Source organism: Aphelocoma coerulescens, chromosome 2, assembly GCF_041296385.1.
Source record: "Aphelocoma coerulescens isolate FSJ_1873_10779 chromosome 2, UR_Acoe_1.0, whole genome shotgun sequence".
Taxonomy (NCBI): Eukaryota; Metazoa; Chordata; class Aves; order Passeriformes; family Corvidae; genus Aphelocoma; species Aphelocoma coerulescens.
In genome coordinates, this window is record NC_091015.1 from 115021550 (window position 1) to 115043715 (window position 22166).

The window sequence follows — 22166 nt, forward strand, 5'->3', positions numbered from 1 at the left end:
GTTGGAAGAAACTGTGCACAGACTTCGGTTTGTGGCATGGGGCTTGCTCTCTTACACAACATCTGTCCTAAGCTTTAATGTCTGTAGTATTCTGAGTTCACAAATGATTTTGAATAATCCTCTGGGTGGGAGAAGAACACACAAAGAGACGGCAAGAGAAAGGCAGAAATACTTATATTTGAAAGACTGAGCTGTCATCTTTGTGAAAGAACCAAAGGCTCTCTGATGAACTGCCCACACTCAGTGATTGCTACAGAAAAGCCAGGAAATAGGAAAAGGGACTCACACACCAGACACTGCAAAACTGACAATGCCACAAAAAAGCCACCATGGTCCTCTGGGTGCCAAGAAAAACCCTGGTACTCCTTGACATTTTAGCTTGCATGACACATACAGGAAGGTAGAACTATTAAGGGGGAGGTAGGGTGTAAAAAGACAGAGACAGTCAATGGGTTCACCATTACCTTCCCAAAGAAATATTCTGCTGTACCTCAAACCCTGCAATTTTGTTTGAACAGACAGTTTCTCAAGCTTGCACAGAAACCCACTAAACTCACAGAGGGTGAGATTAAGGCCCCCAGCTGATCAAATCACAAGGTCAGCAGGGAGTCTGAATTTCCATCTTGAAGAATGAAGAAAAGTGAGAGACACCCAACACCTGCACAAACCTCAAATAATAAGAACAATTGAAATATCTTGACGTCTCAGATAATGCCGGAGATCTGTTGCTCTGGGGACTTTTACCCACTGAACTATAGCAAAGGATTACAGCAGAAGAAGGAAAGACAGCACAGGATGCTTGGTTCCTTGCAGCTGCACAGCACCTGTGAGTAGCTCACCATGTCCCTACCTACAGCAACCAAGACTTGAGGACAACCAAGCTACCATCAGCCTGTATACTGAAAAACACCCAAACCCTTCCTGTTTTAAAATCAGAGAAAAAGAAGTGCCCCCAACCTCCAAATCATGGCTTGTCAATAAACATAAATTATTTTAATAATAGTTAATGATTTCTTATAGACATGATGATCTCACCCTTTCCTAGCATTCCAAGATTAGACAATTTTTTCCTGGAACATAAGTACATTTGGACTACTCCACATCTGTCCAATAGCTTTTTGTTCCTATAAGCATCACCACTCACTTTTCTCCATTAAAGGTTTGTTTTATCCTGTGAGTTACCTTGTAATTCAGCGGCATAAGATTCCCTTTCTTCTGTATCACATAGCCCGCAGAAGAAAGGCATGGAACACAGTGACAGTGTCCAGGCAATTTCCACAGGAGCTCTAGCTAATAATATTGGTATTGGTAAATAATAATACTGATATTGGAATGTGCTGCCCAGGGAGGTGGTGGGATCAGCGTCCCTGGAGGTGTGTAAGGAAACACAGGACACGGCACTTAGTGCCACGTTCTACTTGACATGATAGTGTCTGGTCACAGGTTGGACTCAACGACCTCAGAGGTCTTTTACAACCTTATTGATTCTGTGATTCTGCAAAATATTTATTTTATTTGCGAGTTTAAAGTAAAAAAAAAACCCAAACCCTTCCATTTCTTATCTGATACACAGTCTTTAGGCAAAAAAAAAAAAAAAAAGACCAAAAAACACCAAACAATAAAACCCCACCAAAACAAAAAACCCAACCAAACAAGACTGAATATTATCAATAGTACCTCGAGAGCCTGACAGGAACTAGAATGAAGAACTGAGCAACTGAACCTGGCATTCTCTCATTCCTTGCCCTTCCTTTGTTGCCTGCTGTCACCTGTGCAGCGCGAGTTGCCGCGCTCCATCCCCATCGGCGGCTGCCTGGCGCTGGCAGGGAAGGCAGGGAACGCGTTATCCTGCCGAGCAGCCAGGCAGCCTCGGCGGGGCCGGCACCGGCGGAGCAACTCCCGAGGCTGCAGGGAGCAGCCGAAATTCCCGACACTGAGGCGGGGCGTGTGTGTTATGTGCGTGTGTGTGTGTCTGTGCGTTATGTGTGCTGTATGCTTATGTGTGTGTACACTGCCATGCCGCGCTCGGCACCCGCGCCCCGCTCGCCCGTGCTGCCTCCCTACCTTCCCCGCACATTCCCAGCCCTGCCTCCCGCGGGAACCTCCCGTAGGCGGCGGGCCCCCCACACCCTCCCGGGCGGCGGGGCAGGGGCCAGGCTCGGCGGGCCAGGCGGTGACAGCGGCGGCCATGGCTCCCGCCGCGGCGCTGACGGGCTGACAGCGGCGGCCGGACGAAGCCGGGCGGGAGGCGCGGTGCCCGCTGCTCGGGGGAGCACGGCGGCAGCGCTGACACCGCCGAGGCGGGCACCGGGTGGGCGCTCCCCGGGCTCAGGGACAAGGGGGCGGCACCCCGCGGGCACCGGGTGGGGCCGGGGGGTCCCCGCCGCGCGCCGGGAAGGTGCGCTCCAGTCCTTACCTTCTCCCGGGAGCGCGGCAGCGGGACACGTCCTCCTCCTCCTGTCTCTGTGGACGGCGCGGCCGCGGGGAATCGGGCAGGGCAGCGGCTGTCGCCCGCACTGCCCACAGGCTGGGGCTCAGCCGCAGCTCCGGGCGCTGGGGCTGCCGGGGATTGCAAACACCCCGCCCGCCCTTCTTCCTTCCTTCTCTCCCTCCCTCCCTGCTCGCTTGCTTGCCTGCTTCCCTCCCTCCCTCCTTTCCTCACACCCCGCGCCGCCGCTCGGTTCCCCCCGCCCCCCTCCCAGAGGCGCTCCCATTGGCCGCGTGCCGCCCACGTGGGCCTCGCGCAGGGCACGGGACGCGGGCGAGCGGTGCCGCTGCCAACGACACAGCGCTCGGGGCGGGAGGGGGCGCCGCGCCTCTGCTCTCCGTTCTCAGTGCCGTCCCCATCCCGAAGGACACGGGCACGCGGGGCGACGGGAAATAACGGGCTCGCGGGGTGCCACAGACGGACGGGGCTGGGACGGGGAATAGGGCGCGAGCATTGCGCATGCGCGGGGGGGGGGTGCTGGGGGCAGCCGCGCATCCTCTTGGGCTGCGGCCGCTGGAACCTTCTGGAAATGGCGGTGGAGGCCCCGGCTGGTCACGGGGTGAGGTGGCGGACGAGAGCTTTTCCGGTCCCCGCCGCGGGACGGGAGCCGATCTAGAGCCACCAGCGCGCCCCGCCTCGCCCCGTCCTGCCTCTGCCGCCCCCTCCCCGGGGAGGGCTTTTTCCGGCGGTGATGGCGCAGTGAGTTTTAACTATCTGGCGCAGTGCGCGTGCGCGGCGGGCGCTGCCCATCCCATTCCATCCCTCACCGGGCTCTAGCGGGTACGGAGGGGCTGCGGCTAAAGGCCCTGCAGTGTTTGGGAGAAGCCCCCGGACGCAGGTGCGTGTGGCGCGGTGCTGGAAAGCCCGGGGTGGCCGTTCGCCTTCGGGAAAGGCTGTGGGATGCCGATGCTGCCGCCCCGGGGGGTCTGGTCAGTGCTGTATCCCCCCCGCCCCCGTCTGCCACTCAGGCACAATCCCCATCCGCCCGCCGCTCTTTCCCGGCGGAGACAGGCAAGGAGCTGTAGGACAAGACAGCTTCTAGGTTTCCAAACTAGTTTTTTGGGGGTACCCTGCTTGCGCAGATGAACCAGACGTCATATAAAGACATCCAAGGTGTTAGGGAGATGACTGGCGATGTAGCCCAAGTTGCAGCTTTGGAAACGGGTCATTCCTCTGCACTCGTGAAAGGTTTTGCATCTGCTTGTAACAAGAACAGTACGTGGCAGAACTTAAGGAACCCGTCTGGTGCTGTACTCGTGGGTTCTCGATTAATGTTCTCCAGATCGCTTCTGGGAGGTGCTGAAGAGCTGCCAGGTGTGTAGGATTTTGACAAAGCAGCTAAACAAAGCCCTTTAGTGTAGTCTTAATTGCCGGGGTTACTCTGCTATTGGATTACTTTCATGTGTTACTGTGTAGAAATTCCTTAATATTTCCTGTTCATCAGAAAAGCGATTTTTTCTTTCCCAGAACCGAAAGATTGCTTTGATTGAGGCCACCTATTGTGTGGACTTGCCGTATATTCTGATCCCCACCCATGATGTACCAGCATGGGTAGAGAATGGCATCACAAATCTCTCATGTTCCCATGCTGCACGGCTTACTCTTCAGACAAACTTCTCTGATTTGCTTTCACAATCTTCCTGTACAAATGCTGGTAAAGATAATTTGTGTTGAAAAGCAACTGCCTTCACTTTCATTTGATTCTGTTAGTGTTCAGTGAGTACTGTCTGGTGGTCAGGAACAGCTCTGCCAGCATCTGTGACCATGTAACAAAGGGAGTTGCCTTCATGTTCTTTTGTGTTAGGTTGATGGCAGAGGCTATCACTAGAAGTGGCAAGCTCCTTGAAGAGTAGACAGCCTATGGAATGTCAGCATAAGTGGAGTAGGAGCAGTTTCCAAAGGCAGAATAATTTTTTTTCTCATGGTATTATACAGGGATTCACACTGTAGAACATGACAGGCTACAGATGTGGCCTGCATTGTGATACTGCATTTTGATCCTTGTGCAGGAGTAGTGTGCAGTTCCAGGAGTTTGGTGTGTGTAAGGTGTTCACAACCAGCAGCTGAGATAACAGGGAAGGAGTCTCAAGAGCAATATCTGCAGCAGCAGCTGTTAAGATCTGATAATAATATCTATCAGTAACTGGAAAAAATACAGCTCCTTAAGCCTTTTATAAGAACTACTATTTGGACTAATAAAAGCATCAGTCAGTTGACTGCTAATTGCTACCCCTTCATTCGTTTCTTCCCCTTGTTCCAGCAGCCCCTCCCTTTCACATCTAGCACAGCTGCAAGATGCTTTTGTAGCTGCACACTGTTGGTGTGCATAGTACTTGATCTGCCCTCCCCAGGGGAACATCCTGTGGTAGGAACCCTGTGAACTACTGGTCTTAAGACAGACAGGTCCAGCATCTGGTTGAACTGTGTCATTGTTGAATTAATTCAGTCTAGTAACTGAAGGATTGAAAATTTCAGAGTGCAGTACAAAAATCTGACATAAGAACTTGCAGGGTACCACGCAGGTGAAAGCACATGCACCAGTCACTAGGAGGTAACTGGCAGGTCAGCCCATGGGGCCAGCAAACATCCTGCACAGGTGGAATGGGATTTCACTGCTTCTTCCTATTTAATGACAGAACACTGTTCCAGATAACATTTTTCTAGCAGTGGTGGTCATGGAAATCCTTTGTTATCCAACATCAAACACATCATTGGGTACCTAGAATTTCCTATTACTCCACACTTCCTTCTGTCTTCACCAAAGGAAAGAACCATCTCTTCCCACTCTCGCAGTCCAGTGGATTCTTCGGATGTCTTCTGCTTCTGTGTCCTCAATCACATTTCCTTTCTCAAGACTACCTATTTTAAAATCTTCTCAAGGTAGTCTTTTTTTTTTTTTTCCCCCCTCTCCCCCGTTGTTTTTACTTCTTTATCCTCCACTTTTAGAGAACTAATATAGTATGTGAGTTCTTTAATTTTTCCCTCATTGAAGGAGAGGCAAAGAAGACCACTCACAACACAGAATTAGTTCTGTTGGTGTTACAGTACCAGTTTCAGGAATGTGTTGGCTGTTGCTGTAGCTGACTCATTTTTTGCTTAACTCACCACCCAGTATTCTTACAACCCAGGATATTAACCAGTCGATTGAAACTGCAGAATTACAAGTGTGTAATTATTTGACGGGTTAGTGCTACTGCCTAGAATTAATATTAGTGACCCTCTGCTATTGAGGATAATGAAAATTATGGTATGTTAATGTTTGTTACCAAAAATGTCCTACTAGTAGTAAAATACGCTTTTTTTTTTACTACTAGTAAAAGCAAGCACAAGACATTATCAACAGCTGTTCAAAAACAGAAAAGAGAACTCGGATGTATCAATTCTTGCACTATTCTGCAACTCTTTCATAATGATCACCTTTTTAATTCTCATCACAATCCTGTGTAAAGTTACCATTGTGAAAATAATTTATTGTATATAGTAAACAGCTACATGTAACAAATAATGCAGAATGTATTTCTAGTTGAGATGTTTGAAATGTTCAAATTTCAACAAAACCTGAAATAACGCAAGATGTGAATAGTTTTTTTAACCATTTATCTTAATACGATTGCCCAAACTTTTCTGAGGAAAAACCAGACCATAAAGCCTCATATAATTGATGAACGAAGTGGGTAAGATGAGAGAGAAGAGTAATGGTTATTTTCTTATTTCTCTTCAATTATTTCAGTCCTGTAGCTGCCCTACAATATTCAATTTAAAGAGTGATGTATCAGATTTGTGCCATGCAGTTGGGATAATGTAAATTATCCTATTCTAGTCAAGGGATTGGCAGACTCTTACATGTTGCACCAAAATGACTGACAGCTTGTCTGTGGAACATCACAAACAGTCTCCAATAAATGGGAAACTGTTGAGGTCCATGTTCTGCTCATGAGACAGACACTGAAATTGTCATGTGCAAATGGAATGAATAGGGGAGAAAAGTGGGATAAGGCCACAAATTTTGTCTGGCTTTACAAATGGGCAGAGTCTGACATTCTAGAGCTTTTTGTATACTTGGAAGTGTCAAGCTTGGCAGGTCCAAAACTATGTTTCCCTTCAACACCATTAAGCGATCCCAAGGGATTTCAGTTACATACAAAACCATGAATAAGTGTAGCACAGAATAGCTCCACAATGCATGCAACATCCTCACTTGTATTCAACATACACTTCAAAACCAGTTGCCTCCTTTCACACCAGGTTAGAATGAGGTAAGGCTGTATGAGCCAGAACACAGTTTTGTTGTTATAATTGAACAAACAGCTTAGTCAGACTGGGATACTGAGTCTGTCTTTGCATCGAGATGTGATACGTCGTCTGCCTCATTTCACATCTCTAGAGAAGTGCCACATAGTGCCAGATGCCTGGCCTGCTACAAGGCCTGTGGCTATTATAAACATGGAGTGACCTTTCAGAAAAGCATTCAGGAACTTTAAATGACAGATAAGATTTCAACCTATGTACTGTTTTCTCATGTTCTACACTACTTCTACACAAGAGGTTTTTTACATGCTCGTTTGGAAACTGCTTCACTTAGGAGTTGTATGTATTTATTGAATTTACTTCTCCATTTGTATGCAATTCAATTATTTCATTTTATAAATATAGTAATACGGAAGAGATAGCAAGTTTTTCAAACAAATGATTTGCAGATGTATTATGTTGCCACAACTACCAACAGTAATACTGCTTTTTTAACAGTGTGTGAAGGAACTTCACAGAGCCTATTGAAATAAAGGTGGCACATGAACAGACTACATGAGATAGCCATTATGCAGGTAATTTGTAAAAACAGAATTTAACTCGAAAGAGGGCGGATAGTTTGGTGAGGAACTATTAATCAGACTATCAAAACAAACTAAATATAATAGAGAATAAAATTATAAATTATACAATTAAGATCCATCTATCTTATCAGTTGTAATAAAAATGTAAGTTCCATGCAGATTTTAGAAGAGACAGACACAATATGGTCTCAGGTGACTGAGGTGTCCACATTTCCTAATTTACATGGAAATGTATGTCTGTATAGCTAAAGCATTTGCTCAGTTTTATAAGCATAGGTATTAAGTGTCAATATGCAGTCAATTTTTAAAAAAACCTATCTCCAGCTTTTTTACATTGAAAGAAATTCCTCAATTTCACACAGATTAGTTCTTGAAAGTAGCTGGTACACAGCAGTAAGGTCAAAGAAGGATCTGTGAATCAAAGATCCAGTGTCAGATATTATTACCCTTAGGGACATGTTGAACTGTTCTGGTGTATTCTGTCTTCCCCTAACTCCATACTTTGTCTGTACTAAACAAACTTGCACAGGAAGCTGGGTTTTGTTGCTATTCATTCTTTTAGTAGAATACTACTGCTGTTTGGGGCTTTACATCCTGACCACTGAATCATACTATGAAGAATTAAGCTTAAGAAGAACCACTTCTTACTGAACCGACGGGATTTTTTACATAGCATGGCTGAGATAACCTTTGTTTGCTTATAAATTGCCAGTAAAAGTAACCTGATGAAGTTTGTCAGATAATCTTTCAGTTTGGTTCCTTTTGCATTTGCCAGATGTGTAATCTAGTGAGTTTTGTTGCTTCCTCAAAGAGCTTCAGAAGAAGCTGAAAGAATTTTCAATGACAGATCGAAGACGCAACTGTTCACCTCTTGTTAATCGTAAGTGGACTCTTTCAGGGAGTCACTTTACGCAGTCTACAGAACCACTTTTCTTATAATCTGGAATTATGATTAAACTGTGCTGTAGTTAAAACCACAGTAAGTTGGATAGTCTAATTGTTGTTACTTTTTTTTAAAAACCAAAACGTTAGAATGTACATAATTTTACTGAGATTGAAGAGACTTTATTCTTTTCAGACAGTTCATCTTATATTACAAAAATCCTTAGAGGTCATCTCGAACACCAAAACCTGGTCCTTTGGGTGGTTCAGTCAGAGAAGTAAGGCCACCAGCTGGCTCACAAGAAAAACGTCCACTCCTGGAAAATGAAAGCAGTTTTATCCATTGCTGGCTTTGATAAAAACTCAGATTCTGTTTAATCGTTGGATAGAAGACAGTACAAATCTGACTTAAAGGCTGAAGCCACTGGTTTTTGTTTTTTTTTTGTTCTTCCCATTCAACCTTCAATAAAAGTGTGATAGAGCTGTTAAAGTGAAAGCATTCCAAATTCAAGTAGTGACAAATAATTTCGTAACTGAAAAGCAAGCTAGGAGCACTAGTTTTCTTTTATATTCATTTATAGGTTGGCCAGGCAGCACCAAATTTTATCAATCATAGTTTTGTTACAGAGGCTTCCCTGTGTTTTTTTGAAAGTATAATCATTTTAAGATTATTGTTCTTCTATTCAAAACATCTTTATAGAAACAATAGGAATAGGTAACACCCAAGTCAAATTGATTTCCCCATTGACACAGCTTAGGTGGGCTAACAAAGAACAGTGGGAAATAACAGGTAAGAAAAGTTCAGCAATAAAAATCCTCTCAGAAACTTACAATCTTTGGTTTTTGTCAGAAATCAGAAAAAAACACAACCAACAAACCAACCAACCAACAGGAATTTGTTGGTTTAAATGATCTAGACAAAAATTCCAACAGGTGATGTCATTCACCTATTAAGTACTAAGACAAATCAGAATTCATGTTTTCACATTTCATGCTCCTCTGGTCAGTCATTAAGAACATGCAAATTCTCAGTTCTTTCCAGTTTGTTTTGGCTTTGAATGCATGCACTTCTGTTCAGTAAATTAATTAATGCTTTTTAGCAGTAGGCTGTGAACTCAAATCACTGGAAAAGTAATTCAGTTTCTCAAAAGCAGCATCGTTCATGTAGGTGACCGATATAATATATATAGGTTATAAATACAGGGTATTACATACTATAATTTATTATAAATATAGCATACCTTGGGCCTGGTTTGGGAACTTTGCCAGCCTTAAGCTCATCAATTATGTCTTCAATGTCTTTGGGTGTCAAATCTTCCTGTAAAAAAAAAAAAAAATCATTGACAAAACTGAAAGAGTTATCAGTTACGCTAACTGCAGCACTTCAAATTTATCAGATCAGTGCCTCTTCAGTGTGACCCTAGCACAGGTAACTTTGATCCTATCCATTAACACACATACTGGCTTAAAGAATGAGGAAAATTGAAAAGTCTACTCTCATTTTAATGTTGAGATTTTTGTTTCATGTGTAGTTGCAGAAATTATGTTAAAACAAACAATGTTGATGCAGGCCGCCATGTACAAGGGTGTGTTTTCAGCTTCCGGGTATTAGGGAGCTGGATCTTTGCCCACACGTGCCATGACACATACTGCAGAATGGTGTCAGCTGCAACAAAAAAATTTTGGGTACAGTTCAAGGCAGCACTTCTTAAATTAGTCCATACTTTCCAACAGACTGCTTTAAAGTGCTTTCAAAAGCTTATCAAATACCTATTAAAAATTCCAGATTTATGGGCAGACCACAGTCACAAAAATGCATCACTCTTCCTGTATAATCAAGACAGTAACTGAAGTGAAAAATACACTGCTACCCCTGATACAAATGAAGTGTTCTAGGAAGAGGACAAGAAACTAAGAGATGGTGTAAATAATAAGTTGTCCCTGCCAATAGGAATTAGAAAACTGACCACAACTTCAGAATTTTGAACAAATGGAAAACACAGGTAAGCCAGCAAAGAAGCTTAATATTTTAAAAGGGAATATAGTACTTACATAGTAATTGTCATTTATTTGTACCATTGGTGCGTTTACACAAGCACCTAAACATTCCACTTCTATCAGTGTGAAGAGCTTATCAGGTGTTGTTTCCCCAACTTTAATACCTAGACCAATAAATTAATTAGGCTCAGTAATGGTTATGAACAAGAGTAATAAAGCATGACTCTAAGTACCCCAAAGACATTGTATTTTGGCCTTAAAAGCATTTGCAAAGTGAAACCCCCTTAAATGAGTCCAAAATGTTTCCATTAAACAGAAGGTTCTAATAAACCATTAAGTCAATTTTTGGATACATTTTTGAGACTCTGTTTACAGGTATGATTCATTGAAAAATAACCACGAAATGACAATCCTAAGAAACACAACAGATCTACTCAAGAACAGTTTTAGTAATCAGCACAATTAAATGGAAAAATAGGGAAACATAGCTTTCATGTGCTGTTAGAAAAGCCATTAATATACAGGGTTGAGTATTCCCAAATTAACCAAGATCCAAGCATTGTTAGCTACAAATTCATAAATAACTTCTAAGTTTATGCACAAAGGATGATTTACTGAACTGTATACATACTTAGCATCCGTGGCATGTAACTGCTCTACTGCTAGATACAGAACTTCCCCAGAGGCAGATTAGTCCAAGTAACATCTCAGAGTCTGACCTCTACAAAATACTCCATGGAAGGCAGAATGCTGAAAAGCAGTCTTCCTCCATTTATTAGCAGGAAGGGGTGGGAAATAATGAAAGTTGTAAGTAAGGACTGTCTTGGTAAAAACTACAGAATCATCCTTACTGCTTTATTTCTCAAGCTGAGAGTTTCAGTTGAAATTAATAACCTTTGCAGTAACAAAGACATTGCATCGAAATATGCCTTTTTCAGACAACAGAATGTAAGAAATGACAGATAATAGGCAGCTCTTACCACTGGTTCTTAGAAAAAGTTACCACAGCTTTTCATAGAAGGGGAAGAGTTGTTAGTTGCTGATCTTATCCTCTCTTCTCCCCATAACCACCCAAAAAGGAGGAAAAAAACCCCAACTCACACACAAAACCCTGAGTGTTACATCCCATGAACCATTCTCAATTGACTTTTCCATTGAGAATTCATAAATTATGTTAACATCATGTTATCCAGAGGGACTTTGACAGGCTAAAGAGGTGGGCCCTTGTGAACCTTATGAAGTTGAACAAGGCTAGTTTCTTCCACCACATGAAGAATTTTACTTCGGTATCATTAAGCAAAGGTAAAAAAAAATACAAAAAGTATATTACAAATTTGTGTCATACCAAGTTTCTTCTTAATGGCTTCTAAAATGCTGTCAGAGTCTCGCAGCATGCATGGCGTGGTGGTACAGACCTGAATGTGGTATTTCCCAACAGGTTTGCGATTGTACATGGTGTAGAAGGTTGCTACTTCATAGACTCTCATGGGAGGCATTTCTAAAACTTCAGCAACCTGTGACAAGGGCAAAACATGCTATATTGAGTTCTCAGAGGGCAGCAGTAAAGGCATTTAGCAAACCATTTCAGTAAAGTCACCTGTCCTGTTTGCAGTGACAGATAAATAAGACGGTGGGGGTGGGTATCAAAGCACAAACATATTCCAAGTGCCAAGACCGGACACCTGAGTTACTCTGAGTGGCGTCACCCTGCTCGAGCACAAACTCCACTAAGCCCTGGATCAGCACGGTGAGGAGCGAGTCAGCTCCCCTGCAGCATCTACTGGCAGACACAAGGGGATGCGAGGAGCCAGCTGGGTTTGGGCTTTCCTCGGCAGCTCCAGCTCACACTGCACTTGGGCTGCATGAATGAACAAAGCCGTATGAGCCTGCCCACAGTAATCCACGTAAGCCTTTTGGTAAGGAATACTTGTAAGGTGGTACTATGCTCATCTAATTCATATAGAGCAGGTCTCCCTCGGGTTCTGTGACGCACCAGGGCTACATCTGCGGATTCCTGTCATAGCTAGTAAGTAGGGAGTGAAGCATGATCTCCAAGGAGCCAGTTCTGGTGCAAGTATCCCTGACCTCATTAACCTGGAACCTTGGCAAACTGCTCAAGTTGAGAACTGGCTCTGGTTTCAATAGTGTAACTGTTTTATGTTCCAGTTTCTATAGCAGGCAAATAACAAATCATGGAAAATATTTGTTCACTTAAAAGCCTTAAGATCATTTTAAACATAATATTAACATGAAACTTAAATAAACAAAAATACACTGACAGCATTAAAGGAGCTTTGTGGCTTTATGTTATGCTGTACAAACTGTAGCAGACCTAAGTTGCCTTCTTTAAATGCTCATTTAACTCCTTCAGTAATTTCTCTAATGCTCCCAATCCTCACCTTTAGTTGAATTTAAAACTCCAGACTTGAAAACTGATGATATGCCAGATTGTAACACAAAGTACAACAGATTTATTCATATGAATACAAACCAGATTTTTTTATTTCTTGGTATTTGGTTACTGTCCTGCAGCCTCTCCCTTTGAAGCAGTGTAGTTGTTTGCCTGCTTATTTTGTAACAATTTTAATAATTAACCTGACAAGTCTTCCAGGCATTGGCTGTGAGGTGTTACCCAACACTCCTGACATCACTACACTAACACTGCTCTGCAGAGTCCTTACAGGCCTGGAGATTAAGTATAATCCAGGCATTATGTGATGTGACATTAATCTAGAAGGAGGAAAACTCCACTGACATTACCTTCTTTTTTTTCTTTTCCCAAATTCAGCAGTAAACAAAATCAAGTTTCTGTTCCTAATTCTAGAATCATTCTGGGAGAAGAGCCTGTCTGAAAAGGTTTTATTTTATTTTTGTGTTGTTCTGTCTGTAGTTTCAAGCAATGGGCTAGTATTATGTCAACAGAGCCCCGAGTTTTCTGCATTAGTTTTCCCTTTAATTTTTAAAAATGTAGTCTCGTAGGGAATTCTCAGAATACAGTGCCACATGTAAATTCCCACGTTAGTAAGCTTTGATTAATTAATGTTAATACTCTAGTAAGATATTGAAAGAAAACAGTAAAATTATGCTTGAAGGATAATTAAGTTCTAAATACCTTGTTCATAGCTGATATGGGCAGCCATCCATGCTGTCTTTGGGCCAAATCCAGTACTGCCATGACAGCTGCAGACTTGTGTCCCTCTGGGTAGTTGTTTATGATCGCTTCTATTCGCTTTTTAAAGGGAAAGAAGGCAAACAAATCAGTACTCATCTAAAGACAAAGTCTGTGTATTGAAATTTTTTTTTTGTCTGCATACCTTTAGGTTTTCAGGTGTGAACTCAAATGGAGTATCTGGATTGTTTTCAGGACTATCTCTATGCTTCAGGAAAAGAAGAAGAAAAATGTGTAAAAATTGGTCGTTGGGAAATTATTCAGGACACATTTACTGTTGTAAAATACCTCTCAATAGACAGTTACAACTGAGCTGCTGGAATTCATAGTACTAAAGTGATTAAATATATTTGGGAAAGCTATCAAAAATATTGATAATTATTTCATTACTCATAAAAATCATTACCTATTCCTGTTACTTTCTATTAAAAATGCTTTATGGAGACATACATGGAATTATATATTGGGAAAATGCATGGTGTTGTTATCTAAATACATATTTTTAACACTGTTAATACAGTTTGACAATTATGTTCAAATGTACAATAGGTAGAGTAAAAACACTCTGGTTAATACCTTAATAAACATGAGACTGAAACAACAGTCCATTTTTCCTTTTACCATGAAACATTAATTTTAAAAAAACTTCAGAATTCAAGAAGTTTGCTATAGAATTAAAACATTTGCACATTCAAACACATTCTTAACCCATTTTAACATATTATTTTGATTTGTAATGGATTTCAACATTTTCATTTTATATACAATTCTGAATCAAAATGGAAGAAGCAGAATTTTGAATTAGTATTTCCAAAATAAAGTATTCTAACAAGTTATTTTTAAGGTGGTCTTCTAGGGAAACATCAAATTTAAATTAGTTCTTCTATCTTCAGAAAATACAAATTTGGAGGTCTTGAAAAAAGTAACATTTTCCTACAATAAAATCTTAGTTCTGATGAAAATACTTTTCCACCAGAAAATGTTTCTGCACAAAAATTTTAGCTGTCTCTAAACAGCTCATTTTGGTTTCCTTTAAATACCTATAGTTAAGTTTAATTCCCAACTTTATATAGTTTTCAAATTGAAAAAGTTTCAAATTAAATGGAAAGTTTGTGAGAAAGTACAAGCTATATTTGAGGCTTGATGTTAAAAGTAATCCATAACTAGCTAGCAATAAAAGCTTTAAAAGTGTATTTAGAACAAAGAAGCCCCCTCCACTGAGTTTGACTTTGATCATTTCCTGCAGTAACTGAGGGTGATTTTACAGTTACCACACTACACTCTTCTTACTAAGTAGCAAAGGATTTCATGAAAAACCTTCACATTGCAAGACACTTGCATACTGAATTGTGTTACCATCAGCGAAGAACTTAGAACATGTGTGGTCCATAGCTATTCTTGGATTTAGACATTTTAATATGGCAGTATTGCAAGGGCAAATACTTCAATTACATCTGTTGGTCTGTCCAGGGATTACCTTTGCTTATCCCATCTATATCCCAAAGCAGATAATATGACTGCCACCATCAATTTGAAAGCATTATGCCCTCACCACAGTTTCAAGGCCAATATAAAACTACAGGTGATAAATGCTTCTCCACCAAGGACACATCTCCTATAAGAACAGGAATTACAGAAAGATGACTGATTCCCTTTGAACATGCTAATATTTTATTAAGTGTTAATATCTTGCTAATTGTGTGATTTACAAAATAACATAAAAGAGCTTGTAGGAACACAATTCCCATTATTTTAGACTGACCCTTCCAGATAAAGGATTTGATGACTCATATGTAGTCTTGGTGAGTGTTTTCTACCAATTTTAATGAAAGCTCTCAAAAAGAGGCTGATGGAGGAAAAACTGATTGGAAATACTGTACAACTTTTATTATTTTTTTCCCTACAGACCTTTACATGTCTTAGCTCCACAGATCAATTCCACAATTCATGATAAGTATTTCCATAACTTAGCTTTTCCTTCTCAGGTCTGCATGCCTATTTTGCTATTATTTTGTCTTCTGTAGCTACTTGACAGTCAACAATTGTCCTTCATCTCAATTTCTTTTGCAAATAAATGTGTTTGATTTATTAATATCTCCCTCTTTTTCTAGAGCAGCTGTTCTTTTCAATGTATCATCTCCCAACTGATACCCTTAAATGCCCTACATGTGAAGAGGGATAATAAAGACTTTATATTGGAAGATACAGATGCAGCTGTAGCAAGGTTTCACGATATGTTGTAAAGGCTATAGCAGAGGTGAGCAATAAATAAGATCATGCCACCTTTTATGTTTTCCATTTTCCTGAAACGGCTTCATCTAATTCTGTGCCATGGAGAGTTTGATAGTTTTCATCAAGAGCTTACACAGTTCTAGGACTCCTGAGCAGTTAGGAATTTATCATTTGTTCCCTAGTCTTACATTTGTCTGACAATGCGCCACTTATCTGAGACTTGCGTGCACTGACATGGTCCTAAATGACATAGGTGCGTTTCCATGGTTTTTCAGGATACAGATTCTGGAGAGCAAGATCAGAAATAAGGACACAGTATTGGAAAGAGTACTATGTTAAATCACAGAGTGGTTGAAGTTGGAAGGGACCCCTGGAAGTCATCTGGGTCCAACGCCCCTGTTCAAGCAGGGACTCCCAGAGCTGCTTGCCCAGGACTGTGTCCAGGTGGCTTCTTCTGAATATATCCAATAATGGAGACTCCACAATCTCTTTGGGCAACCTGTGCCAGTGCTCTGTCACCCTCATAGTGAAAAAGTGTTTCCTGATGTTCTCTGAGGCCATTGCCTCTGGTCCTGTCACTGGGCACCATTGAAATGAGCCTAGCTCTGTTCTCTTTGCACCCTCCCCTCAGGTATTTGTAGACACTGATAAGATCCAAGCCTTCTCTTCTCTAACAGTCCCATTCTTTTCTCATATGCTCATGAAAACAAACTAATACATTAAGACTTCCTCCATACACAAACTAAGACAATTAAGTCTTTACCAACTACAGTAATTTGTTGAAAAGGAAGGTCAAACAATATCCATGCATTTTTCCAAGTCTCTTCTCATGCTCCTCAATTTCCCAAAGTCTTACCTGAAGTTTTCATTCTGTTCGTACATTGACTGTACCACATTTCTACTGCACAAGAGAGCCTATTTAAGTGGGAACACCTTCACTGCAAAGGCTACCCAAGCCTTTGTGCACTCCCATGGAAGGCACTTCCAGATGCCAGTGCACTCTCATGGAAGGCACTAAGGCTACTGAATGGTCACCTCACATTCTTTTTGCTATACCAGCCTGGGCCATTTTATTATTTCTTTTTTCCCAGTGATCTAATCATCTATCTTTCTTGGCACAGAAAATTATTAAAGGGCACTCAAGAATTAAAACAGAATAGTTAGAATAATGTAGTTTCCATGTATACTGCAAAGAAGTCGACCTGAAACTTGACCTATGCCCTATGGTAAACACCAGTCCAAAGCACCATAAACCAAAATGAGATAATTGGGTGGTCTGCAGGGGAGATATTTAGGGTAAGAACCTGCTCAGAATCCATATCAAATCAGCACTGAAAAAAAATGTATTACTCCTCCTCTAAAGGGAAAGTACTGTACATTCACTACTCCAACAGAAGTCAAGACATAAACCCCAGTTACTTTAAGAATGGTGGAAATGGGCTCAAACCCAAGTATTTCACTGACCTACTTCACTAAAACAGTAACTAAAACATGAATACAGCAATTCTTTAACCTTTTGTGCTGAACCCCCTGTGCAGCCCTATGACAAAGCCCCCATCAGGGCTGTTGATGTGTTAAGGAAACTTGGTCCATGTATTGAAAACAACAAACTAAAAGAGCTACGTTTTAGCTGTTAAGAAGGCTAAAACCAGGTCAAAGTCAAGTATAGAGAATCCATAGAGAATCCAGTTTCAATGAAGAAAGGTAATCATAATAAAATGTCTCTGGAATCAGGCCTTCTCTAGTCATGAGAAATTACAGATTGGGAGCATTGCTCTTACATTCCTACGGGCAAGCAATCTACCTGATTTTGTAGTTGGCATCCTCTCACTGGAAGTGCGACGTAGGTGCCTATGATGGCACCTGTGAATTTAATAGTTGGGAGAAAGGCTCTTTCTGGGTGTTTCAGAATACAAAGGCATTTCAGTAGAAGGTCTCTTATCTCTGTGTGTTTCTGCTACCATGTAAAATGTTTGCAAAGGGAAGCATAGGCATGAAAATAGAAATGCCTTTTAATACTGGATTTTATGACTACTAGGTCCCTTGCTAGCCTGTCCCCTGCTGTTACAGCACAAATACACTGCATGCATTTCCCTTGCTCACATACAGATTTTATACATGAAAAGTGCAAGAAGCAGCAGCAGTAAGCTTTGTAAAACAAACCCAAGACTTTTGTGTGTAAACTGACATAAAAAGAGGACCATCACAACAGGTTAGAGTTACTCTGTGGTAAGTCCATTATTCCTCCGCAAGCAGTTTTTAAACAAACTTTTGACACTTCTTCTGCTTGTAATATTAAAAAAAAAAAAAAGACTTTAAAAATTTTTTATTCCTCTAGAGAAATCCAGGGGGAGTCCCATTTGCTGATTGTATATGAACATTTGGTGTTGATTAAAATAATGCCTTCATCTCAAACCAGCAGGACAGGTTTCCCTTGAAATTTACCACTTTAAGTAACATCTGAAATTTAGTTAGGGCAAACAATTACACATGCATACAGTGACATCCAACTGTCTTCTTCCCATTACCTTTTACTTCAGGGAAGAACAAATATTACCCTGTTAAGAAACAACAACTGAGAAAAAAAACCAAAAACAAACCAAGAAAAAAACAACCCCCCACAGAACCAAGTTCCTGTGCTCCTCTAGCAAAAATTCTGCTGCGGGATAATTGTCATCGATAATAATAAACAATAATAAACATCTGCAAAACACTCAGCTTTTCTACTTCCCTTTCTCTGTTATCAGGCTCCTCCCTGCAGCAAATAATTGACACAATTACATAAATCTTGAAAAATGCCTGGAGAATCTACAAAGCTATCTAGATTTTTTTTCAGACATCAACATTTCAGACATCATTAGGGTACCAAAGACACCTTTTGGCTGTCTTCACCAACCTCCAACTACACTTGAAGTTTCCTAAATTGCCAGACTACACCATTTCCTCTATTCCTTGAACACCAGCTCTCACCCTGTAAATCACCAATTCCTGCTCAGATTTCCAGAAAAGTATTCAAAGTATTTCACAGTATACTGTGATCTGATTAACTTCATTTTATGATTAAAGCTGTAGAGACAGCTGCAGAAAGGCAAGGACAACAACAACGTGTCCAAAAATCCTGAGCACCTGTTTTCAACAGTGGTCAACTCTCTCGTCAAGGGCTGATTTTTACCAAAGGTTGGGAAAATGCCAAATTATTCAGCTGTCAAACTGCAGACCAGCTAAAGCTCTGTATGGAGCAGAATGGGACAAAATACACACTCTCTTGAGATGCTTCAGGTTGTCTTCAGAGGCAGACAGACAACACAGATGCTTCACACACTTAAATTCAAGGGCTTTTTACTTTCTGCAATCACTGCTACTGTTTATACCTTTCATGACAGTGCCTAATGGCCTCAATTAGGAGTCACTGTACGACATGCTGTATCACACAGAACATGAACAAGAACTGTACTTTCTAACTCCTGTAAACACAGCTAGAACCTGAGCCCACGGGTAATTCTGCAGCAAATTTCAGAAATCAAGAAACTGCACCTGCAAAAAGTTTAACGAGATTCAATTACAAACTTAACTAAAATAAATAAACGAAACAAGAACTGGTTTATAATGAAATAAAGTTTAAGCAAAGTCTCATCTAAAATCACATAAAAATTACTGAGATTTTTTACTATAGAAGGCAATAAACACAAGGGCCAAAAACTAAAATAAAACCTTTTGATACTCCATTACAATTCTAGTAAAAGGTTCTACTGAAAAAAACCCTCTTCTTTGTAAATGCCAGTGGGTTTCTATAGCAAAGTTCTGCCCATCAGAAGCTTTTAGGGATATTTGAAAAAGCACATGTCAAACTCTTCTGACCTATCCTCCTTACAGTAAAGCAGATTACTTACCACAAATAAGGCTCCAGTGGCATTCCGCTCTGCTGTTCCATGCAAGTATCGGATCTGCCTTACCTGCAGGCAAAATATAGTGCTAATAATTCACATACTGCTGGTGGCTGCTTTCAGAACCAGTCTGATTTCCATTCTAACTGTAAACCACTAATTCTACTGCCATCACTAATAATTTAAAATAAGTCAAGAAGAGACTGTGAAGGGCTCTTTAGGAGAGCAAATCTCTTGACTCCCACCTTGACCAGTCCAAACAATGTAGAAACTAAAGGATTTAACTTTGCTACTGCTTAATTTAAGTGCCTTGACCACAAATTCTCATCCAGCATTTCATGAAGAATTTCCCAATTTGTGACTTTATATCCTATATGCTTTAAAGTTTGCAGAAACCACCATTACTACTGAAGTTCTTCTCCAGTAAGCACTTACATGCTTCTTCAGCTTTTATCAAACCAAACACTGAGAAATGGCATAAGAGGACAAATGTAAACCCAAACTTGAAGTGTCAACAGAACACAGACCCATACGCAAGTTCTGTTCAATGATTCTCTGTACTCTCTCACATGCCAGAACAGATCAAGATTTCGAGATTCTGGCCGGTATTACTAAGACTTGATAATTTTCCCGTAAGTATTAATTCTATGAAAATTAATTTTATATTAAATTACGTTTATTTTTATCCGTAATTCTTGAGCAATTTCGAGATTTCTTAAAGTAGAACCACAGAATGGCTTGGGTTGGAAGGGACCTTAAAGATCATCTCGTTCCAACCCCCTGCCACGGGCGGGGACACCTTGCACTAGACCAGGCTGCTCAGAGTCCCATGCAACCTGGCCCTGAACGCTCCCAGGGATGGCACAGGTCATATGACAGGGAAAGGCTGCAGCCATCCTGTGACACTACAGGTGCGACTGCGTGATCTGCTGCTAGAAAGGCTGAGCTGGTCAGGCTGTCTTTGCAGAGGAGCCGGGACTGTGGGTGCGTGGTGCACAGGTTTGGATTCCTGGCACTTCCCTTCCCCCAGGCCCCCTTCCCCGCGCCCCGCCGCGGCCTCCCCGCTCTCCCGCGGCCTCTCCGGTTCCCGGCCGGCGGGGGCAGGGAGCCCTTACCGAGCGTGCGGCCGCGGCGCGCAGGGCAGCGCACAGGAGCATGGCGGCGGCGGCGCCGATCCCCGCTCCTGCTGCTTTTCCTTCTCCCGATCCCTCTCCTTGAGGCCTGGGCTCGCCCTCCTCCGCGCAGCGCCAAGGAGACGGGCAGCGCGCATGCGCGGGGCGTGCCCGCTGTGGGAGCGGCGGCTGTGGCGGCGGCTCCGTGCCGCGCTGCGGGGCTCCCGGCCGGGGCGGCCCTGTGCCACAAGGGAGCCCGGCCTCGGCGTCTGTCGGGAATTTTAGCCTTTCGTGCCACGCACCAGCGTGGAAAAAACAGATTCCTTCGGAAACAAGTGCTTGTAACAGCGGAAAATTACGGGAAACCAGTGAGGTTTCTTTTCAGCCCTGTGTTTTCTACCTTCCTACCCAGTTGTTGTTTGGGGTTTTAATGTTTGAAGTGCTTGCACCTATGTCTTGTCCTCCTCCAGGAAAAACAATAAACATTGATTGTCATTTTGGCCTCTGATAAGCTTTTTCGTATGACACCGTAATCCAGTTAATACAGTACAAACGCTGGAATTGAAGCTCATAAAATCACAGAATGGTTTGGCTTGGAAGGGAACTTGAACATCATCTGGTTCCAAGCCCTGCCATGGGCACTTCCCACTAGACCGGGCTGCTCAGAGCCCCATCCAGCCTGGCCTGGAATACTGCCGGGAATGGGCATCCACAATTTATCTGGGCTAGATGTGAGTAAAGGGCTCTTCCTGAGATGCAGCTGGTAGGAAATGGCTCACAGGTTTATCCTTGTGCAGAGCCTTGATCGTTCAGCTTTTGTGATAAGGAGTGCAAATGTACTTTTTTCACTGTAAAATAAATTCACATTTTTCAAATAGCAGCTAAGAAGGAAATCTTTTATTGCAATGAGTACTCAGATTGGCAAAGCATCACCTGATGTTCCAACATCTCTTACCATATCCTCCTTCTTTCTGAGGAGGAATCTCCCCTGCACTCCCCACCCTTTCATCTACCCTGGCTCTCAGTGGGGCAGCCTTATTAATTTAATGAATTTCACAGTGAAAATCTATCCATATATATTTTAATTTTACAAGGACTCTGATGATTTTCTAGCTGACACTGTGAGTAACAAGTGCTTTTAGTAAATACATGGTAGGACAAAAATTCGGCTTTCCTTACAGTGTTTTCCTATATCCAAAACATTAATTAATTTTTTCATCTGCTTACTTATGTTGAGAGACCCTCTTTTATTTTGTATTAACATTCAAAAAGGCAGGATTAACTACACCACAGGAAACTGAATTTCATTAAAAAGATTTCATTATTATGTTATGAATTTGTACTGATGAAATGATCCATCAGAGCACTCGTTGGGACAAAAGGCCAGGTTAGAGAGAACCACTGTGGCCATGCCTATGTAGGTGCACCTGGAAAAGAAAGGTTTCCTGTAAAGAAACCTGTGTATATAGGGAGACAAGTGCATGGTACATCTCAACAGATAGCTCTAGAGAAAACCCAAAGCATGAAGCATTGCACATATTGGAACATTTTAGGATACTTGTTACTCTT

The 22166-nt window shown here is 41.9% G+C and overlaps 2 protein-coding genes and 1 long non-coding RNA gene across 6 annotated transcripts in view; 1 reads left to right on the forward strand and 2 right to left on the reverse strand.

The window, feature by feature from the left end:
- ANKRD12 (ankyrin repeat domain 12) overlaps positions 1–2618 on the reverse strand; it is a 59895-nt gene extending 57277 nt beyond the window's left edge. For both annotated transcript variants that reach the window (XM_069004449.1, XM_069004447.1), the window contains exon 1: positions 2417–2618. The gene's annotated coding sequence lies outside the window, so the exon portion shown is untranslated. The remainder of the gene's footprint in view (positions 1–2416) is intronic.
- A 341-nt stretch (positions 2619–2959) lies between these two features.
- Positions 2960–8501, forward strand: LOC138104994 (uncharacterized). 3 transcript variants are annotated; one of them, XR_011148347.1, is made up of 2 exons: positions 2960–3326; positions 7235–8501. It is a non-coding gene; the product is annotated as an uncharacterized lncRNA (long non-coding RNA). The 3 variants fall into 3 exon arrangements; XR_011148346.1 differs by lacking the exon at positions 2960–3326 and adding an exon at positions 3333–3802; XR_011148345.1 differs by lacking the exon at positions 2960–3326 and adding an exon at positions 3809–5203.
- On the reverse strand, positions 8361–20760 carry NDUFV2 (NADH:ubiquinone oxidoreductase core subunit V2). Its single transcript, XM_069004450.1, has 8 exons — positions 20601–20760; positions 19492–19554; positions 13515–13577; positions 13313–13429; positions 11546–11714; positions 10255–10364; positions 9444–9520; positions 8361–8519 (listed from the first exon to the last, which is right to left on the reverse strand). Exons 1-8 carry the CDS (start codon positions 20640–20642, stop codon positions 8426–8428), a joined length of 735 nt encoding a protein of 244 aa, XP_068860551.1. The 5' UTR covers positions 20643–20760; the 3' UTR covers positions 8361–8425.
- Positions 20761–22166: the final 1406 nt, after the last annotated feature.